This window comes from Telmatherina bonti, assembly GCF_933228915.1.
Source record: "Telmatherina bonti genome assembly, chromosome: 9".
In the NCBI taxonomy this organism is placed as follows: Eukaryota; Metazoa; Chordata; class Actinopteri; order Atheriniformes; family Telmatherinidae; genus Telmatherina; species Telmatherina bonti.
The window spans coordinates 25,891,792-25,903,498 of NC_136627.1; the positions used below are offsets into that span (position 1 = coordinate 25,891,792).

The 11,707-nt window shown below is 41.9% G+C and overlaps 1 protein-coding gene across 1 annotated transcript; it reads left to right on the top strand.

Moving 5' to 3' along the window:
- Positions 1-4,971: 4,971 nt before the first annotated feature.
- Positions 4,972-7,920, top strand: LOC306760189 (extracellular calcium-sensing receptor-like; the record flags this gene model as incomplete). Its single annotated transcript, XM_079245982.1, has 6 exons — positions 4,972-5,150; positions 5,232-5,520; positions 5,597-6,343; positions 6,426-6,653; positions 6,744-6,867; positions 7,022-7,920. The coding sequence occupies 6 exons, from the start codon at positions 4,972-4,974 to the stop codon at positions 7,918-7,920; spliced, it is 2,466 nt and encodes an 821-aa protein (XP_079102108.1).
- Positions 7,921-11,707: the final 3,787 nt, after the last annotated feature.

Here is an 11,707-nt window from a genome sequence, read left to right on the forward strand (position 1 = left end):
TTTACACTGAAACAAGAAAAGTCATCAACTTCAATGCCTCAGCCAAGTTAATAACCATAATCATAGCATAAGTCAGTGTTTCTCACTTCCAGTCCTCAGGATCCCCTGCACCATATGTTTTATAATCAACACTTCTCTAACACACCTGAATGAAATAAAGGGCTCATTAACAAGCTGCAAAGAACTGTATGAAGATGTTCAATAATCTGACTCAGAAACATGTGTAAAACATGCAGGGCAGGGTGTCCTGAGGACCAGAACTGAGAGACACTGGCTTAAGTTGACTTCTGTCAAAAACTTCTTTAACTCGGCTGATCAATCTATCACTTAGTTTGACAGCATTCAATATAGGTAATATATACCAATATATGGCAAATCAGAAGCATATTCTTAAGATTGAGTCAATGCCCGCTGATATCTATGGGTATCAAAGGACAAGAGGCAAGGTGCATCTGGTTAAGTTGTCATCCCGTCACGAGGCCAACAAATAGAAACACTACAAAGCACACAGACTTACATTTTAGAATAATATTAATGGACTGGATTTGTAGCATCTTTTCAGGACAGTCAGAGGACTTTACAATGAATTCATTATTTGTTCCTATTCATGCATGCAGTGGGAAACTACAAGGGACCATGACCTGAGGTTCATCAAAACAAGGTCCCCCCTTCAAACACTACAAAAACTACACATTTCCCATTGACTTAATAAAACACACAATATCTTTAAGGACAATTAAGACCCTGGACAGTCTCTGCTTGATCGGTCAGTGTCAAGTAGACATTGCAGAACATTAATGACCAAGACAAACAGATTCACAGCTAACAGATGCCACCACAGTCAATACTGAAAAACACATATAACGTTCCAGGCAATAACTGAATGCATGATTGTGTGTGAGTGATGGCTTTCTGTTTGTCTATATGTTTTTGTTCTATTTTATTCAATGTTTTGTGAATATGCCTTTATTTTTTTATGCAAGTGTCTTAATGTCCTCTTCGTCTATAAGTAAAAATTCTTAACTTTACCAATCCTGGAGTCAAGTTGTGTAAAATATCTTGTCCAAAGACACAATGTCAGAATGAGTGGGAAGAAACAAAGTTTAATCTGACAGCTGTCTGGGGGCTTTGCTGCCCATGATTTAATCCAAGGTAATCTGTTTGTTTATGAATATGAGAGAAAGCCAGAATACACATGTGCAGGAGAAAATTCAATCTACATTCAGATTTCTTTTATTTAGCAAAATTTCCACCACACAGGCTTTTTAGTTGATCATCATTTATTATGTGGAGAAAAGCATGTTAATTAACCATATCTATAAAGGCCATGTTTGTTAACACCATATTGTAACACCTTTCAAAGTTGCATGCCATTGCTGTTCATCATGTGGTGCTACACATCATGTACTGTGAAAACATGACACCCTACTTTTAACTTTTATCCTTCCCCTTTTCATTTCTTCTGTCATTTTAACAACTTAAAGTGACATCCTAAAGCCTTAAAATTCATATAAAAGGCTCAAAAAGTGCACTCACATGCTATGAGAAATGTTAACTGTGACAGTATAGCAGGGAATAATTAACACCCCAATGAACACTTCTACTTTTAGTGAAAGACTACAATCATTATCTTTTTTGTTTGTCAGGCCTAGCTGAAGCTTATTACATTACATTTAGATTTTCATCATCCTTTGTTTTTGGGCTTATGTATTTATTTCAGCTAACCAATTGGTTAGGATTTTACATTTTTGCTCATTTTACTATTCGTGAGATAAACTAGCACTTACACACATTTCAATTTATTTATTTACTTGTTAATGTCACTGATTGTGAACTGTCACATTGTGAAAGAGCTGGTATAAAAAAAAAACAAAACAGAAAGAACTTCACAAAAGCACCAAGAGACATTTGTTATTTTCTCTGTACCCAGCCATGTCATGGTATTTTTGTCATCTATACAAAGGAGGTCAAACTTTTTAAAGTTTGACCTCCTTAAAGTTTTTAAAACTTTAAGGAGTTTTAAAAACTGCAATACATGTTTTATTCACCAATAACAAAATAATCTGCAAAAAATATTTGATAGCTGCCAGGTAGTTATCACAGCTTTCTGGGCTTTTGGGCCCTTTTGGTTGTTTGAAGACAATCTTGTGTTGTCTGTGGAACAACTACATCTATGGCAGCCACTATATTGATGGTAACCAACCACAACACAACCTTACACTATATTAAAAAAAAAAAAACTCTATGAAGACTGATGATGTTTGGCAATCTTTTGTTTTCACAAGCAAAAAACTTGAATGTGGCAGTTCTCAGATGTTCCCAGATGGTGGGGCCTGGATCCAGGCAGTACATCCAAGCACCCACAAAATATAATCACTTATTCCTTATTCCATTTCAGAGAGTTCATGAAAATTTCAGAAAAATTCTTTTTTTTATTTTTATTATGTTGCTAATAGTTAAATAAGCCAATGTCCCCAACATTGCATTTTTCAACAATGTCATATCTCCGCCAGTAGATGTCAGCATTGCACATCATATGGTAACACTTAGACATAATTTCATCAGTGCATCACTCACTTTACCCTTTTCAGGGTCCTAAGGTGCTTGTTTAGCGCATTGAGTTTATTTTGTTCTTAACAATCCATAAAGCTGTTTTTTATCCAAATAAACCAGATGTAGCAGGGACTTGACTTGCCAGCCATTTTTCTCAGACCTTCAGTTCACTAGTTTTCCGCTGCTTACATGTTTTCACTGCCAAACTTATCATGTGATGATTAGGTCATGTACCAGTGTATTAGATGTTATGTGTGGCTGATCTGTTTCTTGGATATGCAAGGTTCATGACAGTTATTATTGTATGATTATAAACAGATTAGTCAGATACAACTATTCTTCGGGATTTGCAGCATCAATTTGGTGAAGATCATTTCCTTCTCCAGCCTTTAAATATTAAACATGAAATTTAATTAGTTTCTGTGTCAGTCTGGGAAGGAAGAACTTAACAAGTCTGTACTGGGATCTTATCTAAAAGTAAAAAAAAAATAGATGTCTTAAAGAAACATAAGCAATTGCTGCACAGGGAGAATGACACAGCACGTAGGATTAGAAGATTACCTTATAATGTTTTAAAATTATAGATTTAAATGAAAACTTATTATCAAACCTTCATGCTGCTTCCACACAAGCAGATAGACTTAAACTTTTACTTTCTTTATTCAGATTTGGCAACACTATGGTCAAAATAAACTCTTTTTGAGACGTAAGCTCCCCAGCTGACATCTTACATGGACCGTGATGGAGCACCCCTGAGGGAAATTTCCAGTACGAAAGAGTTGTGAACGAAGAGGCTGGAGGACTAAAGGGTCCACAGGGAGTTTGTCAGTTTGTGACTGGAAAGAGCATGAAGTGCAAGTCAGAATGAGGCCTGAGGCACCTGCACATGTGTCAGCTTCCAATCAATTAGCTCCCAAAAGACTTAACCAGCTGAGTTGAAAGTATATCATATACTAACAAACTTCTACTAAACAACAAACAACATTTTGTTTTTAATTAAAAAGGGACACAGGGGGCTTATCAGTTGAATCTTTAACATCCCTTAGGCTGAGAAAGAACAAAAACACCAAATTAAATATGATACAGCTCCATGCTTGCTAAACTTGACACTGACACCTAAACCTGCTAAACTGAATTACTTCTTGTGATCACTTGGCACAAGTAAAACTTTTATTTCCTCATCCACACTCAGCGAGAAACAGCAAATACAGCAAATGTAACTAGAAAAGCACTCTGAAAGTGCAAACCTCTCCCAAGGCCTTTAAAAAATTTCCTGGATCCAAACGGTGATCCAGATCACCACAAACGTTAAATCTGTTCTCCCTTTTCACATTTCCAACAACTCCTGAAAATTTCATGAAAATCTGTCTATAACTTTTTGAGTTATCTCGAACACAAACAGACAAACAGATGAACAGACGAGGTACAGAACAGATAAAAGCCAGGTGAAACATAACCTCCTTGGCGGAGGTAATTATTCCAACAGAAAGCACCTCTCCACCACCATTCAAACCTAAATGTTGAAAAACTGAAATTCTACCTGTATAAGAGTATATAACACATTGTAATTTCAGCAAGGTTGGGTTTAGCTGGAGTTCCCAAAGTAAAGGAGATCACAGTGACTTCCCCAGCCTACCTTATAGGATTGTTAATGTTCTCAGTATCATCTGCTTCTCACCTTTCTTCTTAAGAACCAAAAGTAGCTCTATTGCCTCATAGTAAGAGACACCTTGGGAGCTGTGGCATTCGCCTGTCTCTCTGTGATGGAATGGTGACTACTTCAGGGTGTACCTGGCCTCCCCCTTAGTAGCAGCTGAGATAGACTCCATCCTCTGTAACCCTGCATTGGAATATGTTAGTGCAAACGGGGAAGAAACTTTTTTTTTTTTTTTTTCCAATATACTCTATATAAATATAACAAAATATAAAGGTCTGTGGATGTTCTTGCTTAAACATCTTGAGTATTTTGTGAAAAATACAATTTTTAACCTTTCTTTTTTAAAGCAAATTGCCATGTTGGTTCTCAGGAAAAATCATCTTTCCAAAGTCTTTAAACATTTTCAGTGGACTTTTGCTGGGTCGGTAATAGTATACATAAACTTAAAGCCTCCGAAGTGATATTTGTTATATACTAATAACTTGATTAAATGATTTATTAAGGTGGGCCAAATTTCATGATTTTACACATCTACTTTACAAATAGCTAAATCCTAAATTCTTTGGGGGCCAAATCACATGATTTTCATAAAATAATGTCATGGTGAGGGCATGTTAAGGCTGTCCTATCTCACTTATCTCTGATTGGTTATAACAATGACAACAGGATTGTCAGTATAACTTGAGTTGTTCTTCCCATCACAGTCTTTAAGAATGATATTGTCATCATCAATAACACAACTGGTTTTAATGACTCTCCTCATGGCATGTGGAACAGCAGAGGAGGATGCTCCTCTTTGTCAGATTCTGCAGAGTCCAACGTTTCCATTGCTGTATAAAAAAGGAGATGTGATGATTGGAGGAGCGTTTTCCATCCACAGCAAACTCACACAGCCTCAACTTTCCTTTACAGAGAAACCAAGACCCCTCACATGTTCAAGGTAATTCTCAAAGCTTATAAAATTACTGCTTCATGATGTTTCAATGAACATAATTTTTTATTGTCTGTTTTCTTGCCCAAGTGTCAACCTCAGGGAGTTTCGATTCGCCCAGACAATGATATTTGCTATTGAGGAAATAAACAGAAGTACATTTCTTCTTCCTAATGTTTCTATTGGATATCGAATTTATGACAACTGCGCCTCAACATTAACCTCAATGCAGGCAACCATGGCTCTGATGAATGGGGATGAGTGGATTTTGGGAAAGAAATGTTCTGGTCAATCAGATGTTCATGCTATCATTGGAGAGTCTGAATCCTCTTCAACCATTGTGCTGTCACAGACTACTGGACCTTTTAGAATACCAGTGGTACGGAGGATTCCATTGTGTCATATTTACTGTTCTTTTACTCTGCCACTTGCATCTTTCTGTTGTGTGTTCATAGGTAAGTCATTCATCTACTTGTGAGTGTTTGAGCAACAGGAAGGAGTATCCCTCTTTCTTTCGAACCATTGCAAGTGACCTGTATCAAAGTAGAGCCCTTGCCCAGCTGGTTAAACACTTTGGTTGGACATGGGTTGGAGCAGTCAACAGTGACAGTGAATATGGAAACAACGGAATGGCCATCTTCCTTGCTGCAGCCAAAGAGGAAGGAGTGTGTGTAGAATATACAGAGAAATTTCACAGAGCAGAGCCGGGGAAACTCCTGAAAGTGGTAGAAGTGATCCAAAAGAGTACTGCTCGTGTAATTGTTGCTTTCATGGCACATGTAGAAATGAACAGTCTCCTGGAGCAGTTAAATCTCTACAACATCACTGGTCGGCAGTTTGTTGGTGTGGAGGCCTGGATCACTGCCGACAGCCTTGTGACTCCCACCAGCTTCAGTGTTCTGGGAGGATCACTGGGCTTTGCTGTGGAAAAGGCCAACATCAGTGGACTGCATGACTATTTAGTCAAAGATTTCTGGGAAACAGAACTTCAGTGCAAGGGTACAAATATGAATGGTATTCCAGAAACTTGCAAGAACAAAGATCTAACAGAGTTCAGAGGTTATGATGACGATGTGGAAGAGCTGAGATATTCCAATAACATATACAAAGCAATCTATGCTGTAGCTTCTTCTCTACACAGCATCATGAAGTGCTCAGACAGTCAAGGGTGTGAAAATACTGTGGACATTAAACCGTGGCAGGTAAAATAGACCAATCTGATATATATTACACTGTTTTTCCATCAATTTACTAACAGACATTAATGTGTGCATTTTATTTCAGGTTGTGGAGTCTCTAAAGCAGGTGAACATTAGTTTAAGGAATGGTGATCAGGTGTGGTTTGACAGCACCGGTGCAGCAATGGCCAAGTATGAGGTGGTGAACTGGCAGCGTGGATCAGATGGATCAGTTCTCTTTAAACCAGTTGGCTACTATGATGCTTCCCTGCCTCCTGGACAGATGTTTGTCCTTAACAATGAGGCGATTATGTGGCCTGCAGGAAGCAAAGAGGTAAAGAACAGACTTTAATATTTAATTTGATAAGTTCAATAATATTGTCTTAAATAATTGTTTTAAATATTTTGTACATTTTTTCTCAAGTTGCCCATATCAGTGTGCAGTACAAGCTGTCATCCAGGGACCCATAAAGTCCTTCAAAAAGGAAAACCTGTCTGTTGTTATGACTGTGTACCATGTCCACTTGGGGAAATCAGCAACACTACAGGTACCACAAACCTAAATGACAGAAACTGGCATGAAGTCTTCACTTGCTATACTTTATGTTTAATTTTGAAAATTGCCACGGTAACGTGTCTCATTAACAATTTTCTGATGTAACTGACAATGTAGCAATAATAGAAATATTATTTTTATTACAGATTCTAATGACTGCACAAAGTGCCCTGAAGAGTTTTGGTCCAATCAGAACAAAGATGCCTGTGTGCCGAAAAAAATTGAGTTTCTTTCTTTTTCTGAAGTCATGGGCAAAATTCTTGTGATTTTTACTTTGTTTGGGGTGCTTCTTACCCTGATAACAGCCATTTTATTCCTGATCAATAAGGACACTCCATTGGTGAAAGCAAACAACTCTGAGTTGAGCTTCTTGTTGCTCTTTTCCCTGTCTCTTTGTTTTCTGTGCTCTCTGACCTTCATTGGCCAACCCTCCGAGTGGTCCTGCATGCTACGACACACTGCATTTGGAATCACTTTCGTCCTTTGCATCTCTTGTATCCTCGGGAAAACAGTCGTGGTATTAATGGCATTTAAAGCAACACTTCCTGGAAGTAATATGATGAAATGGTTTGGGCCTGCACAACAGAGACTTAGTGTTTTGGCTTTCACGCTTATACAAATCATAATTTGTGTCCTTTGGCTAACAATAAATCCTCCTTTTCCCTTTAAAAATATGACTAACTATAAGGATAGGATTATTCTTGAATGTGCTCTGGGGTCACCTGTCGGTTTCTGGGCTGTGTTGGGATACATTGGACTTTTAGCTGTACTATGTTGTGTTCTCGCCTTCTTGGGCAGAAAGTTGCCTGATAATTTTAATGAAGCTAAATTTATCACTTTCAGCATGTTGATTTTCTGCACAGTCTGGATCACCTTCATACCAGCTTATGTCAGCTCTCCTGGGAAATTCACTGTTGCTGTGGAGATTTTTGCCATTCTGGCTTCAAGTTATGGCATACTCTTTTGTATATTTGCACCAAAATGCTTTATTCTTGCACTGAGGCCTGAACTGAACACAAAGAAACACATTTTGGGAAAAGTATAGTCTTGAGAAAAAAACTCCACCTATTTTCATTGTTTAGCTTTCTAGTTAGTCCTGTATTATGCTTTTTTATGTAATTGTGAATTTTATTTTTCTATTATGTCCATCTATGAAACATTTCATTGTCTTAACTATGATGCTTACGATATCTATCAAATGCTGTATACCTTTTAATTTTGTAAAATGTTCCCTCACACGTATGTTATTTAAAAAATAAAGGAATAGTATGAATGTTTTGTTTGGTTATTATGTAAGAAGAAGAATTTAAAAAAAAAAAAAAAAAAGACTGAATGACTGTATTTTTCTTTGTTTTTGTTTTTTTTTGAATGTCCCTGCTATTAAAAAATAATGAAGAAAGACCTTTTAGAAACAATATTACATATTTTCACCATATATAATACATGTTTCATATTACATCCCCAAATAGACTGGGCTGGTTTATTCCAACAAATATTCACTACATTTAATAGTCACTTTTTTTTTTTAATCTGTTTGAGCAATCAGAAAATAAAGCACATATGTGTGTGGTGATGAGATTTCTATTTGAGGAGGTGCTACATTGAGAAACAACAGACATTTCATGCACATCACAAAAGATTCCATAAAAAGGCTTAAAAACTGCAGTTTGATTACATCTTAACAACCAGAGCAGTAGTAGGGCATACTTCCAACATAAGAAAGATGCAGCAGATTACCTTTGCTGGATTTTGACAAAGATTAAAAAAGGACATTGACAAACTCTGGAAAAAAAAAGAAAGAATTCATGCTGTAATAAATTGAGTGAAAAATGACAATACAATTTTCACAAGTGTGACACCTTCCATAAAATAATTGCAGAGTTCTCCACCGGCCACTGGGTGTCACTAGAGGCTAGGGAAACAAGACATGGTTAAGCTAGCAGATGAAGTAGCCACGTTTACACCATGTTCATGTCAAGACAGAGATGTTAACCTGTCCGGCTTATTTCCTGTAAGTCTGCTTATGTTTTACTACTGCTGCTAAGCTGATTCAAGTTTCTACGTTATGTATTAGGCATTTCTATGGTGAAATTGCATTTGTTTACGCTCATACTGTTGTAATGTTACAGGGCTTCCTCATCGTTGTCATTAAAGTGGTCTGACATCAAGGAGTGTGTTTCTTCATGAGGAAGCCATGGTTGTTGTTAAGTGCTCGGTTCCTGGCTGCACCTTCGGTACAGATGATGTGTCTGAGGCCCTCGCCGTTGCCCTGCTGACGAATCACGGGCTCGCCCATCAGGGCCCGCCGGGAATTGCCGCGTCTGCCCAGCTCCGTGCTCCTCTGGGCCCCAAACTCGAACGTCCCAGGGTCGACATCGGCATATCGATAGAAGAATGGAACGTGTTCACTCGTCGCTGGGATGTCTTCCGCGTTGGCTCTGGCATAGGAGACGCCCAAGCCCCTTTCCAGCTGTTGCAGTGTGCTGGCCCCGAACTCGGAGAAAGTTTGTTGAAGGCGAACCACGATGCCGCATCTGGACCCCTGCCAGATTTGTTAGCTGCCATGCGCTCACTCGCAGTCATTCCTGTGGCCACGTGCGTCCTGCGCACCGAGCTCCTTCAATTACACCAGGAGCACGACGAATCTTTCCGCGCCTTTTCTGCCAGGGTGCGGGGGAAGGCGGAGACCTGTGCCTACAATGCAGCGTGTGTATGCGGCAGGACTGTGGACTATACGGACCATATTATCCGTGATGTTTTGGTCAATGGCATCTATGACCCAGACATGCGCCGTGAAACGCTGGGGATACCCGATGTCCTGCGGAGACCAGTGAATGAGGTGATCGCGCTCGTTGAGAACAAGGAAATGGCTCGCAATGCACTCCCATCACCCAACCTTTCAGCCATGTCTTCATTCAGACGCTTGAACAAGGTTCAGCAGACGGGGCCTACCCCGACCCCAGCCCCGGTTGACAGGGCTAAAAAGGCCTCATGCCCAGTCTGCAAGAACACTTTTGAAGTTTTCTCGGAGGGACCTCGCGGTTGGAATACCAAGCCCCACCGAGTCTGCGTTGACTGCTTCAGGGCCCGTCGGCGCCAGAGGCGGCTGCAGCTGCCACACGTCGGCCTACAAGCTACCATGGACTCGGAGCCGATCTCTCAGATCATGTTGTCCTGGTCCAAGGCCCTGCCTACCAGACGTCGCAGGGGCCAGCCCCGTTGCAATGTTCCTGGCGCCGTCGGGCCCACGACCATCAGGCTTGACCACCACATCTTCTCGAGGGGTGAGTGGAGACGCGCCAAACTGAGGGACCACCCTCGCGTCTCGATCTCCATCTCGATTGATAACCTGGCCGGAAGCGGCACCCGCAGTAGGGGTTCATGCTCGAAGGCTACGGTGTCAGCAATTGCTGACACCGGCGTGCAGTCAGACCTATGGTCCCTCTCAGAGTTTCTCGCCTGCGGGTTCTCGCGTAATGACCTGCACCCCGTAGGTCTGAGCCTGTCGGCTGCCAACCACTCTCCTATTGCTGTTGACGGTGCTTTCTTTGCTGTGCTCTCTACAACCCCTAGCTGCGGGGTGGGCACGTCCTGCCGTTCCATGGTGTATGTTAGCAGGTCAGTCCAGTCCATGTATCTCTCCTATGAGTCGCTGCTCTGCCTTGGCCTCCTGCCTGGCACCTTTCCGTCGAATACCAGTAACATGATTTCTGGGGGGGGACGCGACCGGGTCGCCCTTAACGAGGCGGATCAGCCCTTGCCGGTCTCTGCCACTCAGTCCACTGTCGGCGGCCGAGATCCTTGTGGGCCTAATGATCCTGAGTGCTCATGCCTTCAGCGTTCTGCCCCCCCGCGTCGGCCTGCAGAGTTGCCCTTTCCATGCACTCCGAGCAATAATGGCATCATGCGGGCCTGGCTGTTGAAGAGATATGCTTCATCTACATTCAACACCTGCCCCCATCGGGAGCTGCCATGCATGGACGGGCCACCGATTGAGATTCATGTGGACCCAGCGGCCACACCTAAGGCGTGCCACACTGCAGCAACTGTGCCCCTGCACTGGCAGCAGAAGGTACACGATGACCTCCTTCGGAACGAGGCCCTGGGTGTGATTGAACGTGTGCCTTATGGTGACCCAGTGACATGGTGCCATTGTATGGTAGTCACTCGGAAGCATGACGGCTCCCCCCGCAGAACCGTGGACCTTTCACCTCTCAACAAGTACTGTCGACGTGAGACCTTCGCCACTGAACCCCCCTTCCACCTTGCACGTCGCATCCCAAAGGGCGCCTGGAAAACAGTCACGGATGCCTGGAACGGTTATCATAGTGTGCCCCTGCGCGAGTCGGATCGCCACCTGACCACTTTTATAACACCGTTCGGACGCTGGCGCTATACCAGGGCGCCTCAGGGTTTCCTGTCTTCTGGGGATGGATATAACCGCCGTTTTGACGCTATCCTCTCGGATTACGAGCGAAAGGAGCGTTGTGTCGATGACACCATCCACTATGACGCTGACTTAGAGCAGCACTGGTGGAGGACCATCGACTTCCTCACACGGGTCGGCCGTGCAGGCATCGTGCTGAACCCTGACAAGTTTCAGTTCGCGGAAAGGACTGTTGACTTCGCTGGCTTTAGGATCTCGGACTCTACGATCGAACCACTTCCGAAGTACTTGGATGCTATCCGAGACTTTCCCACCCCAGTCTCCACCACAGATATCAGGAGCTGGTTTGGCCTTGTCAACCAGGTGGCTAACTATGCCCAGCTGCGTGACTCCATGGCTCCATTTAAGCCTTTCCTCAGCCCGAGGTGCAAGTTTTCGTGGTCGC